This window comes from Salmo salar, chromosome 11, assembly GCF_965601325.2.
Source record: "Salmo salar chromosome 11, fSalSal1, whole genome shotgun sequence".
In the NCBI taxonomy this organism is placed as follows: Eukaryota; Metazoa; Chordata; class Actinopteri; order Salmoniformes; family Salmonidae; genus Salmo; species Salmo salar.
The window spans coordinates 13203547-13230453 of NC_138301.1; the positions used below are offsets into that span (position 1 = coordinate 13203547).

The window sequence follows — 26907 nt, forward strand, 5'->3', positions numbered from 1 at the left end:
AAAATAACCCAGCTTGTGTTGTGTCCAGTATTTACCCTGCGCTGGGCTACCAAAAATAAAGAAATAATTGGGTTGTTTCTAACCCAGCATAAGTGTTGGCTCCTTGGGCATGCTGTCAGGTGGCTGAAGCAGCCTAAATGACAGCCCATCTGTGAACGCCCACAGAACATGTGTTCCTTACACATTAAGGTCTCAAAAAACGATAATTAACACTTAACATACTGGAATATTGTCACAAGGGTTTATAATTATCAAGAAAATAGATATGAACTCTCAATCTTTCAACCCAAAAGGCCTCTATGTGCTTCCTTACTGAGGATTTATTTTCGACATCACCAGCAAGTTCACGTTACCCCTTTGGAAATAAAATCAATCTTTGATAATACTGTCTAATGTAATTGATAATAAATATGAATTGACCAATTCATCTATCATGTCTCTATATCTGTTTTATATCTGACCTGGTTGATTTCACTTGAAAAACTCTTGAAAATGTTTCCGTTGACACCTACTGGACAAAAGTATGAACTTCAGGGACTAGGGCAGCATCTCCAGTATTTTTGTATTTTTTTTATTCTGCATGTCAATAGCCATATATACATGTCTCTGATTTAACATATTATCAAAGATTCTTGACAATTTGTGATACATGTTACTTTTTATTATTTTTTTACTTCAGTTTATTTGGTAAATATTTTCTTAACTCTTTCTGCAATATTGGTTAAGTAAGCATTTCACAGTAAGGTCTACACAGAGATGGAAAAGGTACTCAATTGTCATACTTGAGTAAAAGTAAAGATATCTTAATAGGAAATTACTCAAGTAAAAGTCAAAGTCACCCAGTAAAATACTACTTGAGTAAAAGTCTAAGGTTTTAAATGTACTTAAGTACAGTGGTGGAAAAAGTAAAAGCTATACATCAAATTCCTTATATTAAGCAAACCAGACGACACGATTTCCTTATTATTATTATTATTATTAATAATATTTTTTGACAGTCAGAGGCACCCTCCACCACTCAGACATAATTTACAAACCAAGCACTTGTGTTTAGTGAGTCTGCCAGATCAGAGGCACTAGGGATGACCAGGGTCGTTCTCTTAATAAGTCCGTGAATTGGACAATTTTCCTGTCCTTCTAATCATTCAAATGGTAACGAGTACTTTTTGTGGCAAGGAAAATGTATGGAGTAAAAAAAGTACATTATTTTTATTAGGAATGTAGTGATGTAAATGTTTTCAAAAATATAAATACTACTTAAGTAGTAATTTAAAGTATTTTTACTGAAGTACTTTACACCACTGGGTGTACACTTGTTGTGTTCGGCGCATGTGACAAAGAAAGTTTGATTTGATTTGTCATTTGCCCTCATATGTAAAAAAAATTTAAAATAAGAAAAAAATAACTGGTTTATGCGACGTCCCCCAAAGGCCCTTCTGCTAACTTGCTTGCCCCGGTCTGCTAACTGCTTGCTTGCTAGCCCCGGTCTGCTAACTGCTAGCTTGTTTAGCCCCGGCCTACTAACTGTTAGCTTGTGAGCATCGGCCTGCTAACGTTCTGAATCGCCGTGTCCCCAGTCAGCCCAACCACTCACTGGACCCATATGTTCACTTGGCTACGCATGCCTCTCTCTAATATCAATATGCCTCGTCCATTACTGTCCTGGTTAGTGATTACTGTCTTATTTCACTGTAGAGCCTTTAGCCCTGCTCAATATGCCTTAACCAATCATGTTGTTCCACCTCCTACATATGCGATGACATCACCTGGTTTAAACATCTCTAGAGACGATATTGCTCTCATCATTACTCAATGCCTAGGTAAACCTCCAATGTACTCACATCCTACCTTACCTTTGTCTGTACACTATGCCTTGAATCTATGCTACCGTGCCCAGAAACCTGCTCCTTTTACTCTCTGTTCCGAACGTGCTAGACGGCCAGTTTGTATAGCCTTTAGCCGTACCCTTATCCTACTTCTCCTCTGTTCCTCTGGTGATGTAGAGGTTAATCCAGGTCCTGCAGTGCCTAGCTCCAGTCCCACTCCCCAGGTGCTCTCATTTGTTGACTTCTGTAACCGTAAAAGCCTTGGTTTCATGCATGTTAACATTAGAAGCCTACTCCCTAAGTTTGTTTTACTCACTGCTTTAGCACACTCTGCCAACCCGGATGTCTTAGCCATGTCTGAATCCTGGCTTAGGAAAACCACAAAAAACCCTGAAATCTCCATCCCTAACTTTAACATTTTCCGCCAAGATAGAACTGCCAAAGGGGGCGGTGTTGCAATCTACTGCAAAGATAGCCTGCAGAGTTCTGTATTACTATCCAAGTCTGTACCCAAACAATTCGAGCTTCTACTTCTAAAAATTCACCTTTCCAGAAACAAGTCTCTCACTGTTGCCGCTTGCTATAGACCCCCCTCTGCCCCCAACTGCTCCCTCGACACCATATGTGAATTGATTGCCCCCCATCTATCTTCTGACCTCATGCTACTAGGTGACCTAAACTGGGACATGCTTAACACCCCGGCCATCCTACAATCTAAGCTTGATGCCCTCAATCTCACACAAATTATCAATGAACCTACCAGGTACAACCCCAAATCCGTAAACACGGGCACCCTCATAGATATCATCCTAACTAACTCACTCTCCAAATACACCTCTGCTGTTTTCAATCAAGATCTCAGTGATCACTGTCTCATTGCCTGCATCCGTAATGGGTCTGCGACCAAACGACCACCCCTCATCACTGTCAAATACTCCCTAAAACACTTCTGCGAGCAGGCCTTTCTAATCGACCTGGCCGGGGTATCCTGGAATGACATTGACCTCATCCCGTCAGTAGATGATGCCTGGCTATTCTCAAAAGTGCCTTCCTCACCATCTTAAATAAGCATGCCCCATTCAAAAAATGTTTAACTAGGAATAGATATAGTCCTTGGATCACTCCAGACCTGTCTGCACTCGACCAGCACAAAAACATCCTGTGGCGTTCTGCATTAGCATCGAATAGCCCCCGTGATATGCAACTTTTCAGGGAAGTTAGGAACAAATATACACAGGCAGTTAGGAAAGCTAAGGCTAGCTTTTTCAAACAGAAATTTGCATCCTGTAGTACTAACTCAAAAAAGTTCTGGGACACTGTAAAGTCCATGGAGAATAAGAGCACCTCCTCCCAGCTGCCCACTACTCTGAGGCTAGGAAACACTGTTACCACCGATAAATCCACTATAATTGAGAATTTCAATAAGCATTTCTCTACGGCTGGCCATGCTTTCCACCTGGCTACCCCTACCCCGGTCAACTGCCCGGCACTGCTATTAAACGCAAGTAAAACTAAATGCATACTATTCAATCGATCACTGACCGCACCTGCACGCCCGTCTAGCATCACTACTCTGGACAGCTCTGACTTAGAATACGTGGACAACTACAAATACCTAGGTGTCTGGCTAGACTGTAAACTCTCCTTCCAGACTCACATTAAGCATCTCCAATCCAAAATTAAATCTAGAATCGGCTTCCTATATCGCAACAAAGCATCCTTCACTCATGCTGCCAAACATACCTTCGTAAAAGTGACCATCCTACCAATCCTCGACTTTGGTGATGTCATCTATAAAATAGCCTCCAACACTCTACTCAACAAATTGGATGCAGTCTATCACAGTGCCATCCGTTTTGTCACCAAAGCCCCATACACTACCCACCACTGCAACCTGTACGCTCTCGTTGGTTGGCCCTCGCTTCATACTCGTCGCCAAACCCACTGGCTACAGGTTATCTACAAGTCTCTGCTAGGTAAAACCCCGCCTTATCTCAGCTCACTGTCACCATAGCGACACCCACTGGTAGCACGCGCTCCAGCAGGTATATCTCACTTGTCACCCCAAAGTCAATTCCTCCTTTGGTCGTCTTTCCTTCCAGTTCTCTACTGCCAATGACTGGAACGAACTGCAAAAATCTCTGAAGCTGGAGACTCATATCTCCCTCACTAGCTTTAAGCACCAGCTGTCAGAGCAGCTCACAGATCACTGCACCTGTACATAGCCCATCTGTAAACAGCCCATCTATCTACCTACCTCATCCCCATACTGTATTTATTTATTTATCTTGCTCCTTTGCACCCCAGTATCTCTACTTGCACATTCATCTTCTGCACATATACCATTCCAGTGTTTAATTGCTATATTGTAATTACGTCGCCACCATGGCCTATTTATTGTCTTACTCCCTTATCTTACCTCATTTGCACTCACTGTATATAGACTTTTTGTTTTCTTTTGTTCTACTGTATTATTGACTGTATGTTTTGTTTATTCCATGTGTAACTAACTCTGTGTTGTTGTATGTGTCGAATTGCTATGCTTTATCTTGGCCAGGTCGCAGTTGCAAATGAGAATTTGTTCTCAACTAGCCAACCTGGTTAAATAAAGGTGAAATAAATAAAATTGGGAACGCCCATCAATAGAACCACCCCAGACGTTTAGCCAACGTCAATGTTCATTGGACGAGCCTCCGTAAACCGGGGAAATTTTGAACTGAGCATTTGCAACAATGGTGTTTGTGTGATACTGCATTTCTTACCAAAGGCACTATTAGTTAGCTAGCTCACCTGTCATTTCACTACTCAGGGCTGGATTTTATTGTACATTCGGACCTCTGCTGTGGCAAGTTTGAAAGTTGTACAATGGCTGAAGAAGACGGTTGTTCATCTATGACGGAGCCTCAGCTTGAAGCAGGAGAAACGGCGGCGGATGGAATGATTTCGATAGCAGATTCAATTTCTTGTGAAAGTGGACAGAACAAGACAGACAAAGTGGATTTGGAGTCAAATGTCGAATTAGAAGAGGATGTCAGAGATTTTAATTGGCGACAAGAAGATGTTGTCAGACAAGGTTTGTTTAGTAACTATTGTTGCTCATTTCAACCGTGCAGCTAGCCTAGCTAACTGGCTAATAACGTCGTTAGCAAGCTAACGTTAATTAGCTAAGTAAATTGAGTAACTTTATCTAGCTAACTACTGTAACTAACTAAACATGCAATTCCACCAACCGTTGACTCATAACAGCAAATAAGGCTAGGTATGTATCATTAACCTATTTGCTGTATTTCAAGTAACTGTTAGAGGAATAGAGAAAAAAGTCTCAGTACCTATTCCTATAATTTTTGAATCTCCCCTTGATCATTACCCGCTTCTTGGCCATGCCAGATAATAGTCAGTGATCATGAAGGAGAGGGCAAAATGGAAGGAAACCACTTTACACTATGCTTCCAAGTAGTAAATTAGATATTCATCTAATTTAGGGTTGCAACGGGTCGGATGTGAAATTAAGCCCAGGAATTTGGGTAATATTGCTTAAATTCATTAAAGTTAGCTTATAACAGTGAATCTTTTTGTGGGATGCACATAAGTCAATTTTAGGTCATGTGGCATATTTTGGTTAAACTACCCCCAATTTAATGGAATTGCAACCCTCTGCATGCGCAGTACATTCTGCCATCAAATGTACAGCTGATTCTCAAGATCTTGCACACTAATGAGATGCTATTAAGCCTACACTACTACACTGTCTGAGCCAAGGACTACATGCTTTTTGGTAAGTTTTGATTACAATACTGGGTGGGGTGAATGTATTTTATGACATACATTTTTTGTTAACTAATAAATAGTAGCCTACAGCAAAGTGTGTTTAAATTTCTACACCTGTTAACAATTTCTGCTAGTTGTTGCTACTAAACTCAGCATAAAAAGAAACGTCCCTTTATCAGGACCCTGTCTTTGGAAGATAATTAGTAAAAATCCAAATAACTTCACAGATCTTCACTGTAAAGGGTTTAAACACTGCTTCCCATGCTTGTTCAATGAACCATAAACAATTAATGAACATGCACCTGTGGAACGGTTGTTAAGACACTAACAGCTTAAAGACGGTGGGCAATTAAGGTCACAGTTATGAAAACTTAGAACACTAAAGAGGCCTTTCTACTGACTCTGAAAAACACTAAAAGAAAGATTCCCAGGGTCCCTGCTCATCTGCATGAACTTGCGTTAGGCATGCTGCAAGGAGGCTTGAGGACTGCAGATGTGGCCAGGGCAATAAATTGCAATGTCCGTACTGTGAGACGCCTAAGATGGTGCTACAGGGAGACAGGACGGACAGCTGATCGTCCTCGCAGTTGCAGACCACGTGTAACAACACCTGCACAGGATCGGTACATCCGACCATCACACCTGCGGGACAGGTACAGGATGGCAACAACTACCCGAGTTATACCAGGAACGCACAATCCCTCCATCAGTGCTCAGACTGTACGCAATAGGCTGAGAGAGGCTGGACTGAGGGCTTGTAGGCCTGTTGTAAGGCAGGTACTCACCAGACATCACTGGCAACAACGTTGCCTATGGGCACAAACCCACCGTCGCTGGACCAGACAGGAGTGGCAAAAAGTGCTCTTCACTGATGAGCCACAGTTTTGTCACACCAGGGGTGATGGTGGGATCCGCGTTTGTCGTCGAAGGAATGAGCGTTACACCGATGCCTGTACTCTGGAGCGGGATAGATTTTGGAGGTGGAGGGTCAGTCATGGTCTGGGGCGGTGTGTCACAGCATCATCGGACTGAGCTTGTTGTCATTGCAGGCAATCGCAACGCTGTGCGTTATAGGGAAGTCATCCTCCCTCATGTGGTACCCTTCCTGCAGGCTCATGATGACATGACCCTCCAGCAGAACAATGCCACCAGCCAAACTGCTCGTTCTGTGCGTGATTTCCTGCAAGACAGGAATGTCAGTGTTCTGCCATGGCCAGCGAAGAGCACAGATCTCAATCCCATTGAGCACATCTGGGACCTGTTGGATCAGAGTGTGAGGGCTAGGGCCATTCCCCCCCAGAAATGTCCGGGAACTTGCAGGTGCCTTGGTGGAAGAGTGAGGTAACATCTCACATCAAGAACTGGCAAATCTGGTGCAGTCCTTGAGGAGATGCACTGCAGTACTTCATGCAGCAGGTGGCCACACCAGATACTGACTGTTACTTTTGATTTTGACTCCCCTTTGTTCAAGGACACATTATTCAATTTCTGTAAGTCACATGTCTGTGGAACTTGTTCTGTTTGTCTCAGTTGTTGAATCTTATGTTCACACAAATATTTACACGTTTATTTTGCTGAGAATAAACGCAGTTGACAGTGAGGGGATGTTTATTTTTTTGCTGAGTTTGTGGGTTTTAGCATGCTTGAGCCTGCTAACTGAGTGTTAATTCACCTGTTTCCGTACATGTTTCATTTTAAAACATGTGTCTTACAAAGGGGTAGTTTAATCGAACTGCGTAACTATTTATCTGTACATGGAACTGTTATTTTTTAAACTTTTTTTTGGAACACTTTTCTAATCTTTACAGGAAATGCCACGGGCTCTATTTGATGTGTGGAGACATATTACTGCAGCTAATGTAGAAGGAGAAGCAGTGTATGTTTGCAGATACTGTGCCAAATCATATGTGAAGAATGCAACAAAGATGCAGAATCATCTGGCCAAGTGCATAAAGTTCCCTCAGCACTCACAACAAGCAACCTCAGACAAAAGTGTCTCTACATCTATTCGAGGTGAAAATGATGAATCAGACTCTTAATCGATAGCAACAGCTATCGATTAAGGAACGTAGTCAGAGAAATGCTGATGAATGTCTTGCTCGAGCTGTGTATGCAACTGGTTCACTGCTGATGCTCACAAGATATTTCTGAATGTTCTTCGCCCAGCATACCCCCCTCCAACCAGACATGCTTTGTCTACTCATTTGCTGGATGCGGAGTTCAACAGAGTTCAAGTAAAGGTCAAGCAAATCATAGAGAAAGCAGACTGTGTTGCAATCATCTCTGATGGGTGGTCGAATGTTCGTGGGCAAGGAATAATTATCTACTTCTCCACCCCTCAACCAGTATTCTACAAGTGCACAGACACAAGGGACAACAGACACACCGGTCTCTACATTGCAGATGAGCTGAAGGCAGTCATCAATGACCTTGGACCACAGAAGGTATTTGCGCTGGTGACAGACAATTCTGCGAACATGAAAGCTGCTTGGTCTAAAGTGGAGGAGTCCTACCCTCAGATCACACCCATTGGCTGTGCTGCTCATGCATCGAATCTGCTCCTCAAGGACATCATGGCACTGAAAACAATGGATACACTCTACAAGAGAGCCAAGGAAATGGTTAGGTATGTGAAGGGTCATCAAGTTTATAGCAACAATCAACCTCACCAAACAAAGTGAGAAGAATAAGTTCACCACGTTGAAGCTTACCAGCAACACCCATTGGGGTGGTGTTGTCATCATGTTTAGTAGTCTTCTGGAGGGGAAGGAGTCTCTCCAAGAAATGGCCATATCACAGTCTGCTGATATGGACAGCCCCGTCAAGAGGATCCTTCTGGATTGCATTTTGGGAGAGATTGGTAAGCAGCCTGAAACTCCTGAAACCTATAGTAGTAGCCATTGCACGGATTGAGACATACAATGCCATCCTGTCTGATGTTCAGACTCTGCTTGCAGATGTAAGAGAAGAAATCCGTACTGCCCTGCCCACTTCACTGTTGCTCCAAGCAGAGGAAACTGCACTTCTGAAATGTCAAAAAGTGTGAAGACTTCTGCCTGAAGCCCATAAATGCCGCAGCGTGCATGTTGGACCCCAAGTATGCTGGCAAGAGCATCCTCTCTGGTGCAGAGATCAACAAGGCCTGTGTTGTCATCACTACCGTGTCTCGCCACCTTGGCCTGGATGAGGGCAAGGTTCTTGGCAGTCTGGCGACGTACACGTTTATTTTAGCCATGGCTTTTGGATGGAGATGCAATATGGCAGATGTGCCAACATATCTCATCAGCCACCTGGTGGAAGGGACTTTGTGGATCTGAGGCTCTTTCCACTGTTGCCTCCATCATCCTCCAAATCCCACCACCATCAGCCGCCTCAAAGCGCAACTGGTCCTTGTTTGGGAACACACACCAAAGCACGCAACAGGCTGACCTATACAAGGGTTGAAAAATTGGTGGTCATCTGGCCAAATTTGAGTCTTTTTGAGCCTGACAACGAGCCATCCTCAACAGGGTTGGAAAGTGACAGTGATGAGGCCTCGGACTCTGATGTTCAAGAGGTGGACATTGAGGTCAAGGGAGAAGACATGGAAGCCTGAGAGGAAGCTTTAGTTTCTAGACTATCATTTTACAGCTGTATGTTGAAAATGTTTTTGGGAGATGCGATGGATCATTGGGGTCATTCAATATTCCCTTTTGTTGTTCAGTGAAATCATCCCATGTGAAGAGAACTCATTTAATTAAAGTTCGTAACTAAATTGTTTAAATTTCTATTAGAAGGATTTAATCATTTGCAATTATTTCTACTTATGATAGAAACATAAACCTTTTTACTTTGTCTCCATATATGGTAAATATATCCAATGCAAAAAAACTCTACATTTAAATGCTATTAACATTAATTTGAATATTTCCGTTAATTCCCATATTCCTGTTAATTCCCACAGATAGTTTCCACCTCCTGAATATTCCCCAAAATGTGCAACACACGCATATATATCCTATACCTTGTGCTTTATTTTCTAACACAGAACTTTTCCAAAATGAGGAGGAGGATGATGATGATGATGGTGACAGCGGCACAGCTTACTTCAACCCTGATATGGCTGGTACTCGGTTGCAACGTGCCGAACGCATAGGAGATGCCTCCCTTCCTGACACCTTTCAGACAAATGAACTGCTTTATTACGAGAGATTCAAAGCCTATCAAGACTACATGCTAGGTATGTAACCTTCCCACGGTCTTACATCAATTGTTGTCAAGGTTACTGGCTAAAGTAGTTAAAAGATGTTTACTACAACCATATTGATCGATCTTCAACGCAAAAAAATAAAACTGACTTGAGGGGTTGTCTCAAATGCTGTCTGTGCTGTTGTTTTGGACAGGTGATTGTAAAACATCCGAGGTGAAGGCCTTCACAGCTGACTACCTGGAGAAAGTTCTGGAGCCTTGTGACTGGCAGGCACAGTGGTGCACAGACGTTTTTGATGTGCTAGTGGAGGTAAGTCACTTCGACCTGAAAGATTTCCCAGCAAGAGACTTGTCTGAAGGAGCTGTGCTTTCTACACTGCATGAAATGAATTGGAACACTTGCACACTGGATGCGGTTGTATAGTGAAGCTGAATCTAGAGGTCTGGTTAAACAATGTGAAACAGCTATGTTTTCCAATGTTTATACAGATGGTTGGATCTGATCAGTGAAGCAGAAGTAACTGAACAGGGTAGCCTAACCATTCAAACATGGGACAAGTGTTATATGAAGGTTACAACCTCATACTTGTGCCCTTTTCCTCAGGTGGTGGATGTGAACTATAAGGCTCTGAAAGCCCAGGTCAAGCTAGTGGTGCCCCTGCAGTGTGAGACGAGAGGCTGCGAGCTGACAGAGGAGGCCATGAACATTCTCCTGGAGGCCACGCTGCACAAAGTGCCTCTGCAGGAGCTCCGTGTGGTGTTTGATGAGTCTGGGGACTTTGACCAGACTGCACTGGCACTTGAGCACCTCCGGTAAGACCATATTGTAAACAGGTTAACGCTGCTGAGGTTTTTATTCAAAGGGCTGTTAAAGCCACAGTTACAGTTGAAGTCTGAAGTTTACATACACCTTAGCCAAATACATTTAAAGTCAGTTTTTCTCAATTCCTGACATTTAATCCTAGTAAAAATTCCCTGTCTTAGGTCAGTTAGATCACCACTTTATTTTAAGAATGGGAAATGTCAGAATAATAGTAGAGAGAATGATTTATTTCAGCTTTTATTTCTTTCATCACATTCCCAGGAAGCAGTGGCTTCTTCCTTGCTGAGCGGCCTTTCAGGTTGTGTTGATATAGGACTCGTTTTACTGTGGATATAGATACTTTTGTACCTGTTTCTTCCAGCATCTTCACAAGGTCCTTTGCTGTTGTTCTGGGATTGATTTGCACTTTTCGCACCAAAGTACGTTATCTCTAGGAGACAGAACGTGTCTCCTTCCTGAGCGGTATGACGGCTGCGTGGTCCCATGGTGTTTATACTTGCGTACTATTGTTTGTACAGATGAACGTGGTACCTTCAGGCATTTGGAAATTGCTCCCAAGGATGAACCAGACTTGTGGAGCTCTACAATTTCTTTTCTGAGGTCTTGGCTGATTTCTTTTGATTTTTTTCCTATGATCTCAAGGAAAGAGGCACTGAGTTTGAAGGTAGGCCTTGAAATACATCCACAGTTACACCTCCAATTGACTCAAATGATGTCAATTAGCCAGATGTCAATCAGAAGCTTCTAAAGCCATGACATCATTTTCTGGAATTTTCCAAGCTGTTTAAAGGCACAGTCAATTTAGTGTATGTAAACTTCTGACCCACTGGAATTGTGATACAGTGAAATAATCTGTATGTAAACAATTGTTGGAAAAATTACTTGTCATGCGCAAAGTAGATGTCCTAACCGACTTGCCAAGACTGTAGTTTGTTAACAAGAAATTTGTGGAGTGGTTGAAAAAAAGTTCTAATGACTCCAACCTAAGTATATGTAAACTTCTGACTTCAACTGTATTTCTTTCCATGTCAGAGGAGAAAGCACCAGAAAAAGTAACCAAGGCAAAAAAAAAAAAAAAAAAAATCTTCTTTTTCTCCCACCCCCCCCCCCACCGTAGCAATTATTGAAACCTCTTGTTGTTGGAGTTTGCATGTGGTGGAACTGACCTTCAATTTGGGTGTGCCTGACTTTAACTTCTCATAATGTGTGTCTAAAAATGTATCCCTCTTGTCTTTTGTTCCGCTTGATAGAACTTTAGAATAACTTCATTTTTCCTGTGAAGGAACTTCTTTTTTTGGAGTGGTTAAAGCTGCAGTATATAACTTTATGCATATGCATTTTCTCAGATATGATATGACAAACACTCAAAATAATGTAAATGGACAGACAAGACAGAACCGTCATTACAGCAGCAGAATAATTTTTGTTTAATGTGATACTGAATAACAAGGGTGTGTTCAAATTTCGTGGTGTGACAGACACTGAGAAATACCCTGAAGAGAGATGATACACTGGAACAACTGTCTCTGCTTCTGTGCTGTGAAATCTCTTGTCTGAACTGTCTCAAACCTTTTTCTTCTTAGGTTTTTCTACAAACACATCTGGAGACAGTGGGACGACGAGGACGAGGATGATGACTTTGACTACTTTGTCAGATGTGTGGAGCCCCGCCTCAGGCTGTACGTGTGGAAGGGTGATAGTGTGGGGAATGGGAAGATTAGTCAGTGTGTGTGGGCTAGATTGGCACTTTCTCATTTAGGCTGTATTGGTTCAGATCTGCCAATGACACGGCTTGGTTGAACCCATTATTTTAATGCCGCTATCAGAACGGCCATATGGCATAGGAACCTGTAGAGCTTTGCAAATCATTGCAGTTCAGGCACACTTGAGCAAGCTCCATGTCTAATTGTTGGAGCTGGATATGCTCAAGGCTGTTGCAGTGAGAGGGTGCAGATTATTATTTGGCCACTAGATGGCAGTGTGCACCTGGGGATTTTGAGCGTACTGTGGCGTCTCCTGTGTTTTTTAATGGGTGGATATTTACAGGTGGAGACGAGGGTTAAGATATCTTATTGGCTTCAGCAGAAATCCTAAAGCTTATTGGTCTAACAATCAGCTCCTAGTTTATACCAAGGACACTGTCGCTGATTTGCATTTAATAGACAGTCTTTGTTACCCGTTCGTGACCGGCTCCTTTGATAGAATCGAGACCCTCCTTGTTCAGAATCTCAATGTTCACCTGTATTTTTCTTTCTCCAAATAATGATTTAAGAACATTTTCAAACAAACAATGTTGTGCTCTGATCTTCTCCGCTAGTTATCCCACCTTAACCTCTTAGCCCTCCAATGTTGCTGAACAGTTTGTTCCCAACAGTCCTTCAAGACCACCTCCATAATGCAATTGTGTTTTTAAAAATAAATGTTTTTCCCTCTGTGGCTGTCAATCCTGCAGGTTTTATGATATTCTGGAGGATCGGGTGCCTGCTGGACTTGTGGCAGAGTATTACTCTCTTTTGGCACGCTGCTCTCAAAAGTTCCAGGAGTTTTCTAGCCTGCGGAACGGTATCAGCAGCGACTCTGAGTCGGAGCTGGACAACGTGTCCATGGTGGAGGGCCTAAGGATGTACGAGCAGATGGAGGCCCTGAAGCGCAAACTCCGGATCATCGAGAACCCGCTGCTCAGGTAGCTGCCCAAGGGGATACGGGTGGGAAGACTGAGAGGAGCTATCAGTGACTCTGCACAGTGTGTGTTGAGGGCATAGTTGTGTGACTGATGGAGTTGGTCTCTTTACGGAGGATGAAAATAAGAAGACTGAGTAAAAGCTATTGGATTCACCTCTGTCCTTGAGCTAGTGTGTTTGACCTACACTGCCCCAGTTGAGAGCAAAACCCTTCACATTATAACACTACACTACTGTGTGTGTGTGTGTGTATATATATATATGAATATACATTCATTATTTATTTGAGACTAAATTTCTATATATAAATTTAGACTAAATTTCTATATATCAATTTAGTCTCAAATAAATAATGAATGTATATTTAAAAAATCTATTTAGTCTCAAATAATGAATATATATATATATATATATACATACATACATACACATACACACAGTAGTGTAGTGTTATAATGTGAGGGGTTTTGCTCTCAACTGGGGGCAGTGTAGGTCAAACACGCTATAGATAGATCTATCTATCTAGTCTCAAATAAATAATGAAACATGTTCAATTTGGTTTAAATAATGCAAAAACAAAGTGTTGGAGAAGAAAGTAAAAGTGCAATAAAAAAGCTAACATTTAAGTTCCTTGCTCAGAACATGAGAACATATGGAAGTTGGTGGTTCCTTTTAACATGAATCTTCAATATTCCCAGGTAAGAAGTTTTAGGTTGTAGTTATTATAGGACTATTTCTCTCTATACCATTTGCATTTAATATACCTTTGACTATTGGATGTTCTTATAGGAACTATAGTATTGCCAGCCTAATCTCGGGAGTTGATAGGCTTGAAGTCATAAACAGCGCAATGCTTGAAGCACACCAAAGAGCTGCTGGCAAATGCAGGAAAGTGCTGTTTGAATGAATGCTTACGAGCCTGCTGCTGCCTACCACCGCTCAGACTGTTCTATCAAATATCAAATCATAGACTTCATTTTAATATAATAACACACAGAAATACAAGCCTTAGGTCATTAATATGGTCAAATCCGGAAACTATCATTTCGAAAAAGAAAACGTTTATTCTTTCGGTGAAATACGGAACCGTTCCGTATTTTATCTAATGGGTGTCATCCCTAAGTCTAAATGTTAGTGTTACAATGCACAACCTTCAATGTTATGTCTTAATTATGTACAATTCTGGCAAATTAATGACGGTCTTTGTAAGGAAGAAATGGTCTTCACACAGTTCGCAATGAGCCAGGCAGCCCAAACTGCTGCATACACCCTGACTCTGCTAGTTAAAAGAAATTCATGTTAGCAGGCAATATTAACTAAATATGCAGGTTTAAAAATATATACTTGTGTATTGATGTTTATGGTTAGGTACACATTGCTTTTTTTTCGCGAATGCGCTTGTTAAATCACCCGTTTGGCGAAGTAGGCTGTGATTCGATGATATATTAACAGGCACCGCATCGATTATATGCAACGCAGGACAAGCTAGATAAACTAGTAATATCATCAACCATGTGTAGTTAACTAGTGATTATGTTAAGATTGATAGTTTTTTTGTAATAAGTTTAATGCTAGCTAGCAACTTACCTTTACTCCTTGCTGCACTCGCTAAACAGGTGGTCAGCCTGCCACGCAGTCTCCTCGTGGGGTGCAATGTAATCGGTGTCCAAAAATGCTGATTACCGATTATGAAAACTTGAAGTCGGCCCTGACGAATCGGTCGACCTCTAGTTAGAATACAAAAGATTGACAGCAATTGAATTTATTACTACTACTAATGCACACTTGGGCCTATACTTTGAGAGTCTATGGGAAAGTGGAAGATTTACCTGCTCTGTCCAGTGCTGTACCATTCTGTTCGTCAACATAAATGTATTCTCTCCTGACACTGCAGGTATGTGCTGGGATACAAGGTGAACTCAGGGCAGCAGTCGTGCAGGGCCAAGGGGCCTCGCGCCTCAGGCGGCCGGATGGTCCACGTCGTGTCTGTCTCCACCACAGTCAGCCAGCTGCAGAGCCTGATGGCAGACAAGCTTGGGCCCAAATTCTCAGGGGAAGAGTTTGAAGTACAGGTATGGCAAACAAATAAAAAAGTATTTTAGAATGTTTTACCCATATCATATTGTATTTTGATCAAATTTAAGTTTGCCCAGTTTTCCGTTTCAAATGGCCTGTTTAATGAGATGACCAGAGATGAAACCCAATGGTTATGTTCTCTAACCATGTCTCACTTGTGTAAGGGTCTAATGCGCTAGGGTTTGCAGAGGCGCTTGGGCTGTCTTTTTATTTGACCTCCCTGGTTCCTGTAAACTGGCATTCTGCCAGGATTTGTAGAAGCTGTGTCTGTTCGTCCGAACGCCTCGGCTCTAGTATCTTTGTATTCCACCGAGACGTCCAAAGCAGAAAGCACAAGGGTTTTTGTGTCCATCTGTTTAGTCATGAGCGCAGATCTGTATTGTACGGACTGACTGTGTACTGGAACTGCTCTGTGTTAAATGTTAGTTTCACAGTGAGCCCCTGCTGGCTGTGAGTGCCTGCTACGAGGGAGACGTGGTCATCGTCCTTCCAGGACATTACAATGTCACCAGCTCCATCAGTATCCCAGACTCCATATCAGTGGAAGGTAATGTTTCACATGTCTGAAAGCAGCCTTTATAATGGCAGGATGCACTACTGCTGTTTGTATGTACAGGTAACTGCTAAATAATGGAAACACGAGTAAATGAGGGACACAAAAATATATTGGAAGTAAGTGGTTCCACACAGGTGTGGTTCCTGATTTTAAAACGATGTAAACCGTTTGCCATGCAACGCTTCAAGCATTGAGCTGTTTATGACTTCAACCTATCCAGCAGCTCTTCGCAATGCTTCAAGCACTGCGCTGTTTATGACTTCAAGCCTATCAACTCCCGAGATTAGGCTGGCAATACTAAAGTACCTATTAGAACATCCAATAGTATATGAAATATATATGGTATAGAGAGAAATAGTCCTATATTAACTACAACCTAAAACTTCTTACCTGGGAATATTGAAGACTCATGTTAAAAGGAACCACCAGCTTTCATGCTCTCATGTTCTGAGCAAGGAACTTAAACGTTAGCTTTTTTACATGGCAAATATTGCACTTTTACTTTCTTCTCCAACACTTTGTTTTTGCATTATTTAAACCAAATTGAACATGTTTCATTATTTATTTGAGACTAAATTGATTTTATTGATGTATTATATTAAGTTAAAATTGTTCATTCAGTATTGTTGTAATTGTCATTATTGCATACATACATACATACATACATACATACATACATACATACATACATACAGAGTCTTCAATATTCCCAGGTAAGAAGTTTTAGGTTGTCGTTATTATAGGACTATTTCTCTCTATACCATAAATAAAATCAACCGATTTAATCGGTACTGGCTTTTTTCGGCCCTCCAATAATCGGTATCGGCGTTGAAAAATCATAATCGGTCGACCTCTAGTCTGAATCCTTCCATCCTTTTCTCTCACTAAGGAATCTGTTGCTATGCTGTGACTAATGTACTGTTATGGGCATGGAAGTTATTTTCATATTCAACATATGAAATCAAGTGTTCACCTGCAGATGATACTTTTACGGTACTGGCTGCACTATGTGGCGTGTTCATGCTTCTTGAAGGTTAAACCACCCCTCAATGTACAGTAGATGGAGTGAAATGAACGTGTCGCAGAGAGGATGCAGGACGTACAGTTGGAGCCCTCGTAAAGCAAATGGAGCTTGATGGCGCGGTGAACGTTTGAATGGGGGTGATATTAATTAATAGAGAAGGCTACCGCGGGCGAGGAGAGGTCAGAGCAGAGGCGCAGTGTCAGTCTATTTATGCAAATGGAGGGGGGGCTGCCGAGTTGGATGGAGGAAGGGGAGATTGGAGCGTTTTTTTTTTTTACATGGGTCTGTTTGTATGCGCTTGCCCTCCTGTGGTGCTAGGAAACCCCTGAAAGCTGAGATAAAGAGGGTGGGGAAATATGATGCAGCACTGCCTGGCACTGTACCACGACAGGAGATGAGCAACTCAATTAGACCACCGCTGGATTACCATAATTGAATTCTCCCTCCCACCAAAGAGCCTTTGATATTTAGAGGAGCCAGGCACACACAGGCGCTTATTGCTTTTTTGATATTGCTGTGTCAAAGACAGAGGGGGGGAAAAATGCATAGGATCCATCTTCATATGTATTGCGAGAATTTCCAAACGGTCTGTGTTCCTGAAGAGACATTAGAATTCAATAGTGAGGAGGTTGTTGGTTAGCACTTGTTAAGAACAGAATGCATTTGTGATCTGCAATCAGTGCACCCGTTTTAGCGTTTTAAATAAAAATGTATTCTCGAAGCAGCAGCACATTTTTGCCAGTCTTGAAGCCCCGCTGGGAATATGGTTTTCCTCTCCTGGAAGTGTGCATGGGCCTATGACTTTACCAATCGATATTCAGCCTTTGGCCTTTCCAATGGCAGTGTGTGGAACCCAGCCAGTGCTGTAGAACTGTTGGCCACATTGTGGAACATGTGTCTCCAGGCCATCTGTCAAGGAACAGAGAATAATGAACCCTAGCCGTCAGAACACGGTCCCTTGCATTCTGCACTGTTGTACAGTGCTGCTTGCCTGGGATTGTGCTGAATCGCTACTTGTCATGTAAACCACTGCAAGGTTGGAAGGAGTGTTCGGACCCAACACTGTGGCCATTGAGCCATGTCCCAGCTGTCAGCATGCAAAGAGCAAATTCAATTTATTCGATATGATAGGACTTCTATGTACAGTTGGTGAGGGGGTAAAATATCAATACTTTAAGTAGAGTATTGCGATATTATTTTTGCCGATTTCCTATCGAAATACTGTGACTCCAAGCTTTTAGATTGTTGCTAGGTATTTAACATTAGCTAGCGCTAGTCGGCTGTACATGCGCCAAAACCTATAGCTCATCATTCTATAGCTTGTTAGCCGTTTTTTTAAAATGTTGAGCCAACATGTTTTCAGCACTTACCTCCATGACTGATCAAAATGCCTATTTTCATGGCTCTTGTCCCTCTGCCGCAGACAAATAGTGAGCAATATGTTTAGAACATCAAATCGCAATAAAATCACAGTATCCAATTGCAATACAAACTGTAAACACTGAGTATACCAAACATTAGGAACCTAATATTGAGTTGCACCTTCCCCTCAGAACAGCTTCAATTCGTCAGGGCATGGACTCTACGTGTCAAGCGTTACACAGGAATGCTGGCCCATGTTGACTCCAATGCTTCCCACATTTGTCAAGTTGGCTAGATGTCCTTTGGGTGGTGGACCATTGTTGGTACACATGGGAAACTGTTGAGCGTGGAAAACCAAGCTAGGTTGCAGTTCTTGACACAACCCGGTTTCCCTGGCACCTAAACGCAGCAAAAAAATAAACTCTCACTGTCAACTGAGTTTATTTTCAGCAAACTTAACATGTGTAAATATTTGTATGAAAATAAGATTCAACAACTGAGACATAAACTGAACAAGTTCCACAGACATGTGACTAACAGAAATGGAATAATGTGTCCTTGAACAAAGGGGGTGTAAATATCAAAAGTAACAGTCAGTATCTGGTGTGGCAACCAGCTGCATTAAGTACTGCAGTGCATCTCCTCATGGACTGCACCAGATTTTTCCAGTTCTTGCTGTGGGATGTTACCCCACTCTTCCACCAAGGCACCTGCAAGTTCCCGGACATTTCTAGGGGGAATGGCCCTAGCCCTCACCCTCCGATCCAACAGGCCCCAGACGTGCTCAATGGGATTGAGATCCGAGCTCTTCGCTGGCCATGGCAGAACACTGACATTCCTGTCTTGCAGGAAATCACGCACAGAACGAGCAGTATGGCTGGTGGCATTGTCATGCTGGAGGGTCATGTCAGGAAGGGTACCACATGAGGGAGGAGGATGTCTTCCCTGTAACGCACAGCGTTGAGATTGCCTGCAGTGACAACAAGCTCTGTCCGATGATGCTGTGATACACCGCCCCAGACAATGACGGACCCTCCACCTCCAAATCGATCCCGCTCCAGAGTACAGGCCTCGGTGTAACGCTCATTCCTTTGACGATAAACGTGAATCCTACCAACACCCCTGGTAAGACAAAACCGTGACTCGTCAGTGAAGAGCACTTTTTGCCAGTCCTGTCTGGTCCAGCGACGGTGGGTTTGTGCCCATGGGCAACGTTGTTGCCGGTGAGGACTTGCCATACAACAGGCCTACAAGCCCTCAGTCCAGCCTCTCTCAGCTTATTGCGGACAGTCTGAGTACTGATGGAGGGATTGTGCTGGTGTAACTCGGGCAGTATTTGTTGCCATCCTGTACCTGTCCGCAGGTGCGATGTTCGGATGTACCGATCCTGTGGTTGTCTTGTTACACATGGTCTGCCACTGCGAGGACGATCAGCTGTCCGTCCTGTCTCCCTGTAGTGCTTTCTCAGGCGTCTCACAGTACGCACATTGCAATTTATTGCCCTGGCCACATCTGCAGTCCTCATGCCTCTTTGCAGCATGCCTAACGCAAGTTCACGCAGATGAGCAGGGACCCTGGGCATCTTTGTTTTTGTGTTTTTCAGAGTCAGTAGAAAGGCCTCTTTAGTGTCCTAAGTTTTCGTAACTGTGACCTTAATTGCCTACTGTCTGTAAGCTGTTAGTGTCTTAATGACTGTTCCACAGGTGCATGTTCATTAATTGTTTATGGTTCATTGAACAAGCATGAGAAACGGTGTTTAAACCCTTTACAATGAAGATCTGTGAAGTTATTTGGATTTTTACGAATTATCATTGAAGGACAGGGTTCTGAAAAGGGGATGTTTCTTTTTTTTGCTGCATTTATATTTTCTATTCTTCAAAGTAGCCACCCTTTACCTTGATGACAGCTTCACAAAGACACATCGATTGGAACCAAAAATCTCATATTTGGACTCATCAGACCAAAGGACAGATTTCCTCCGGTCTAATGTCCATTGCTCGTGATTCTTGGCCCAAGCAAGTCTCTTCTTATTGGTGTCCTTTTAGTAGTGGTTTCTTTGCAGCAATTTGACCATGAAGGCCTGATTCATGCGGTCTCTGAACAGTTGATGTTGTCTGTTACTTGAACTCTGAGGTGCAGTTAATTGCTGAATTCTGAGACTGGTAACTCTAATGAGCTTATCCTCTGCTGCGGAGGATAACTCTTCCTTTCCTGTGGCGGTCCTCATGAGCCAGTTTCATCATAGCGCTTGGTTTTTGTTAATTTTCCAGATTGACTGACCTTCATGTCTTAAAGTAATGATGGACTGTCGTTTCTCTTTGCTTATTGGAGCTGTTCTTGCCATAATATCGACTTTGAATCTTTTACCAAAAATAGGCAAATTTTCTGTATACCCACCCCTTCCTTGTCACAACACAACTGATTGGCTCAAATGCATTAAGATGTAAAGAAATTCCACAAATGAACTTTTTAACAATGCATACCTGTTAATTGAAATGCTTTCCAAGTGACTTGGCATTCTCTCAACCAGCTTCATGAGGAAGAGTGTGCAAAATTGTCATCAAGGCAATGGCGTCTACTTTGAAGGATCTGAAATATAAAATATATTTTGATTTGTTAAACAATTTTTTTGGTTACATGATTCCATATGTGTTATTTCGTGGTTTTAATGTCTTCACTATTATTCTGCAATGTAGATAATAGTAAAAAATAAAGAAAAACCCTTGAATGAGTAAGTGTGTCCAAACTTTTGACTGGTACTGTATAGAATCGCAATATCGGCACTAGGCAATTCCCAGTCCTATGTACAATTCATGTAGTTCTGTGGTCATCAGCTGTCTTTGTTAGGCACATAGCTAGTATGTTGACCACACGTGCAGAGATGTATGTAGGCCAGAGCCTAAAATGAACACAGGCCAAATGTTGGTAGATTTTGGCATTGGAGGGTCAGATGTCTATTTCACCAGCCACGTTGGTGGATGGTCAGGGCTCCACAGTGCGAGCATTTCACTCACATTTGTGATAAAAGCCTTTTTTGTTTCATAGCTGGTAAATTTAATTGCACAAAGTCAAAACTACGAATCCCTATAGCCTCTCACCTCGCTCTGCATCACTGCCTGGCTTGGAGGCTGTGCGCACGTGAAGAGCTGAGTGAAAGATTCATTTTTAGAAGTGCAGCACACAGACACAAGTTGGTCTAATTTATTTGATACAAGTCTACTGAAGTGAGACTTGTTCCCTGTTTCTTTGCTATTTACAGTACATTGTTTTGTTCACAAGCCAGGTTTTTCAATGTTTGAGTTTCAACTATTTGGGAAGAGAAGACAACACAGCTACTAGTCAGACTCAGTCTCAGACACATGTGACTGGAGTCACATTACCACGGTAACCCCCTGCCCTTGAAGAGGCAGGTGAACATTTTTGGCTCGTGATATTTTGGTTAAAATAGGTCACAAAAAATGAAATTCAACAATATACCGTATTACTTCTTACTAGTAATGCATTTGTTTTAGAAACATTACAAAGCATGCTAATCTGTGTTTTGTCCCTGGAATCTGAGTGGCTGGTAGATTTTAAAATCTACCTGCTGTGGTGGCTGGTGGACCGAAAAGTACATTTTAGGTCCTGATTTAGGCTGTCTTCTTTATTTTCAGGGTTTGGTCTACCTGATGAGGTGGTGATTGAGAAGAAGAACAAAGGGGACTCGTTTGTGGAGTCGACAGGGGCCGACGTGAAGATCTCCAACGTCAAGTTCATCCAGCACGACGCTATCGAAGGCATCCTCTGTGAGTCTTCTTCGTCCTCCCAATGTGATTCTGCCTCTATACATCCCCCCTCCAACTCTACTATCAGTCCACCCATTGGCCTGCATTAATAATTCTGCCTAAGCTGCTGGTGCTGCTTAACATCCGGCAACAGCCATATATCAATGACTTGCTAGGAGTAGAATGGGTTTTGTGTGTGTGTGTGTGTGTGTGTGTGTGTGTGTGTGTAACCATTCGGAATACTAGGATCTAGCTGGCCTTTTTATTTTCCTCCTAGTGTCGATTTTCATCTTATTTCCCTCTTGTCTCCAGGCGTACGTCAGGGTAAGCTGGAGATGGAGAACTGTGTCCTTCAGTGCGAGACGACAGGTGTCATTGTGCGGACGTCAGCCCACCTGACCATGAACATGTGTGACCTCTACGGCTCTAAGGTAAGAGGTCATTGACACTTATCACTCTTCTCATGGTGGCTTTATTTTTTTGATTGCTATAGATCTAGCTGTTATGTTAAACATTGTGTGTGTCTGAGGCAGTAGCCTAGCTGTGTCTCTACATGCTGATGACTGTTGTGCTGTAGGGAGCTGGTGTGGAGATTTACCCTGGCAGTGTCTGCAGTATGGTGGGAAATGGCATACATCACTGCAAAGAAGGGATCCTGATCAAGGTAAGAGACTGAAGTTCCACTGGTAATTGACCAGTCTGTGTATCACTGCTCCCAGCACTAGCACATCCAACCTTCATCTCTTTCTAGGTTCAGTTAAATTCTAAGCCTGTGGCATTATCTTCCCTCAACCGAAATTGAGTTTAGTGGAGAAAGATGTTAAAATGCACACACACAGCAAAAACAAATATGGACATATTTCCCTCGTTACCTCCAGACCAGTTCTGGGGTCTTATCTCATTCCCTGAGGCTAGAACGGTAGTGTTTTTATCGCTCCCTCACAGAGCTTTCCTTCCTGTTGTCTCTGCCCGATGTGTTGGACTTGGCCAGGACAACTTAAGCAGGAAGACAGACATGATGACTCTGTTTATGCCTGTCTTTCCCCCTCTCTCTGTTGCTCAATCTGGCAACCTCCTCCATCCCGTCTTCCAACAGGACTTTGCTGATGAGATGGACACCATGCCCAAGATCACCATGGTGAACAACGTGATCCACAACAACGAGGGATACGGAGTGATCCTGGTCAAACCTAGTGATGCTGCACAGGGCGAGGCTGCACAGGAAGATACCCCTTCAGGTACTTACTAGTTCCAAAGTCTTGATGTTTTCCTCAGGAATATGATAAGGGGTGGCGTACAGCAGAGTCTAGATGGAAACTCGTGATGCATTGACATTTTTGCATCGGTGGCGTTCCAAATTGAGTTTTGCCTTTCTGAAAATTATTCTGATTTGCAACAAGCTTTAGATACAAAACTAACAACGGCACATGCTACGGAAACTTTGTCTGACACGGTAGGAAGAGAGAATGTACGAAACAAGGGGAAAAAACGGTGAAATGCATCTGAGGGGAAATGTAATTTCTACTTAGAGCAAATGTAATTTGAGAGTTGAATGCCAGCGCTCCCATTCAAGCACATAATCCAATACTGAAGTTCTACAGACTTCCAATTTTAGAATCAGCAAGACAGGATTTGGAAGGATTGCCACGTGAGTCTAGGTACTAACCAAGTCTTACTCAGTGTTTCCCACATCAATGGGCTTACTATTTCTGGAAGGCAGAGTTAGTTTCACTGGGAAGTTTAAATGTGTTTGACCTTCAGTCCAGAGCAGCTGCAGAATAAAAGATGCAGCTGAAGGTGGCATGGCTTAAAATACATCTGGAGCGCTCTCCATCTCTCTCCCTCTCCAGCGTCCTCTAATGGAATGTCCCTTATTGTTTGACCCCCCCCCACCCGTAACCAGGAATAAGTACCTCTTCCCCCAGACAGGGGAATGAGCGTAAATACATTTCAAAAAGCAAATAAACACAGCCATCTCTTTTCAGATTACCTTTTAAAAATGTAAAATACAGCATTCATCACTTTTTCAGAGACACTACAAAGCCAACAACTGGGTAATAATTGTAATTTCGTTGTTATTGAAAATATGTCCATTATGGTGCGTTGTTGTTTATCTTCCGGAAATTAGCAAAAAAATGCTGTTGATTAAACATTCCCCACTTTAAACGTCGAAGAGGCTGCTCTCATTTTGATTTGAAAGGTAAGAGCATGGCAATTACCTGCGATTGATCCCAAAGGGCGCTCTGTTAGAATACACTGTCAGTGTGATTTGAACAGAATGTTGTAATATTTCACAGGAAGACATGGTGTTTTCATAAACATGACAAATCAGAATGTCATGATGGAGAAGGAAGTGGTGGTATTAGGTCTGAATGTCACAGTGACGTGTTGACAAGCCTGTCATGAACTGATTCATGTTATTTTCCAGATGAGCAACTGGATAAAGAAGAGGGGAAAGAGGAGATGAAGGGCGAGGGGACGCTGCAGGTGGACGTGCCCGTCATCGTGGTGGACGACTGCTCTGTGAAGGAACCAGTCTCCTATTCGTCTTGTTACGTCGTTCCTCCGGAGTTCACGGAGGGCAACGATGCCATCAAGAGGGAGCTGGTGGCCACGTCAGCCAAGAAGCAGCGACGCCAGAAGAGCAGACTGAAGGAGCTGGGAGTGACCCAGGCAGATGACAACCTGCTCTCCCAGGAGATGTTTGTCTCCATACAGGACAACCAGTTCAGGAGAAACGGCATGGGCAGCTTCGGCACCTTCTTATACTGAGATTAACTGACCCGTCCTCCTGTTCTGTATTCCGTACATGCACAAACACATTTTTACTTCATTTATTCCAACCTCTTTGTTAAATTTTGCTGCACGGACTAGTGAGTGGGTATGTGTATTTTTAAATTCTTTTTTTTTTTAAACATGGCTTTTTAACACAATTCTCATTTTAGTATACTGATATTGTGGATGCCTGAGTCTAATAAACTGAATTGTTTTCACGATGACACTGAGTCTCAAATGTCCTTCGCAAATGTTTTTTTTTTTTTTTGGTGGATATTGTATAATTTATTGTTATGGGTATTATTAAGATGACACTGCTTGAAATTGTTGTGTGTTTGTGTTGGGGGAAATAGCCTTGCCTTTGAGTTCTCACCTTCGGCTGTAGTTCTGGTCATTCCTTTGTCAAATGTTGCTGAAGGCACTCTGTAAACACTCAATCATGAGCCAATAAAATTGGAGTTTATATACGTCTTGTTCTTTTTGGGGGTTTTTACAACTGGACACAGGTCCGTTGAGAGGGGGAAATCTGGAAGGCTGCTTATTAAGAAGCTTAAGGCTTCACCTTTTATAAGATGCTCACAATAGTTTAATTCCAGTTGATTAATTTCCTGGGGATTAAAGGGCTGGCGAAACCTCATTACACCACAGGCAGTTTGATGAATTGCCTAATCCAGCATGCCCCTGTGAAATACATGTTGTACTGCCTCTTATGAGGTGTCCCAGGCTGACCTCAATAGACCAATTTTATTCCACAAATCCAAAACTGAATTAAATGCTGCCGGTAATCATTATTCCAATGACAGCATCTGCCCAATGATGGAATTTAAAACAAATCTGGTGTTGAGTACAGACTGGCAAAATACCGTATTTAGGTCAGCATTTGACTGGGAGAATGGACTGTAATTATATGTGAAATGGGTTTTGTTGAATATAATGTTTTTACAAACACTTATTTTATCCAGAAACAACCTAGGGATCGATCGTTTCTTGTATTTCAGTGGGGTTTTTTGTGTGTGGGGGGGAAAGGGAATGTGTTGTGTTGAGGCGTTACTTTCCCCCCTCTGTTTATTCCCTGCAGGACTTGTTGCTAGTGAATGACTTGAGCTTATAACATATCTGTAATTTCTGCATTAGGCAAAAGTTCCTTGTTTCGAATACCTGAGCCGACAAGGGGAAACATCTGTCTGTGCCCTTCAGCAAGGCACTTAACCCTAACTTGCTCCAGTGTATGTGACAAAACATTTTTTTTTGTTAAATGATAGGAATGTCAAGAATAGGTCTGTACACTGGATATTGGAAATGAACAAGGTCCAGGTGGGTTTTCATTCTGTCAAAACTTAGGAACCAATTATTTGTAGGACCGCTCACTGCCCAGGAAACGTGTGGTTTTGTATTGAGAACTATACGGGGGATTATTATAGATTTTCCCCAACGTTTCAGTGACATGCTAGAGATGTCAAACAGAATGAGTGGAGAAAGAAACTGCAGGGCTTTTGTGACAAACGTTTTATCTTCAATAAAAGAGTAGAATTCAAGGAGGACCAAAACGAGAGCTCTGGGCTATGGAGGACAGTAGAAGGTGCTGTTTGAAGTGGTGTCCTTTATAAATAGTCAGTGTCTACAGGAACGAGCAGTGACCATCATTCTGGGGGAGAGAGAAGGGTCTGTCTTGTCATCAAACTACCGTGGGACCAGTGCTTTGTCATATGAGGGGCAGATAGCCGACAGGCTGCCTTTCAGCCTCACTTTATATATCTCAAACTTTTGTCCAAATACACAATCACCATCAGTAGCTCCCCTCCCTCTTAGCTTTTATGTTAAAAAGACATTTTCTGACAACGGAGTATTATGAATGGTTTGATAGGCCTAAATGGCTGCATTCACACAGGCAGCCCAATTCTGACCTTTTGCCCAACGAATGGCAAAATAGCTGATCTGATTGATCAAAAAAACAATTTTTGACAATAGCAGTTTGTTTGTTAATGAATACTCTTCCAGTCTTTAAATGAGAAGTTTTGAGACTTCGTCTTCTTATGATAAATTTTTTACATTTGCTATGAGAAT

The 26907-nt window shown here is 42.4% G+C and overlaps 1 protein-coding gene across 1 annotated transcript; it reads left to right on the forward strand.

Moving 5' to 3' along the window:
- The first annotated feature begins 4515 nt into the window (after window positions 1-4515).
- LOC106562005 (SHC SH2-domain binding protein 1) lies at window positions 4516-25306 on the forward strand. Its single transcript, XM_014126520.3, has 13 exons — window positions 4516-4899; window positions 9622-9813; window positions 9977-10092; window positions 10387-10595; window positions 12189-12284; window positions 13058-13288; window positions 15181-15358; window positions 15789-15909; window positions 21958-22089; window positions 22381-22499; window positions 22646-22732; window positions 23165-23306; window positions 24497-25306. Exons 1-13 carry the CDS (start codon window positions 4692-4694, stop codon window positions 24838-24840), a joined length of 2175 nt encoding a protein of 724 aa, XP_013981995.2. The 5' UTR covers window positions 4516-4691; the 3' UTR covers window positions 24841-25306.
- Window positions 25307-26907: the final 1601 nt, after the last annotated feature.

Bases quoted from the DNA above. Each gene is read 5' to 3' on its own strand.
- LOC106562005 (XM_014126520.3), top strand. From the start codon at position 4,692: ATGGCTGAAGAAGACGGTTGTTCATCTATGACGGAGCCTCAGCTTGAA. The intron at 12,285-13,057 runs GTACGTGTGGAA...TCAATCCTGCAG, and splicing joins GTGGAGCCCCGCCTCAGGCT to GTTTTATGATATTCTGGAGG. The intron at 15,910-21,957 runs GTAATGTTTCAC...CTTTATTTTCAG, and splicing joins AGACTCCATATCAGTGGAAG to GGTTTGGTCTACCTGATGAG.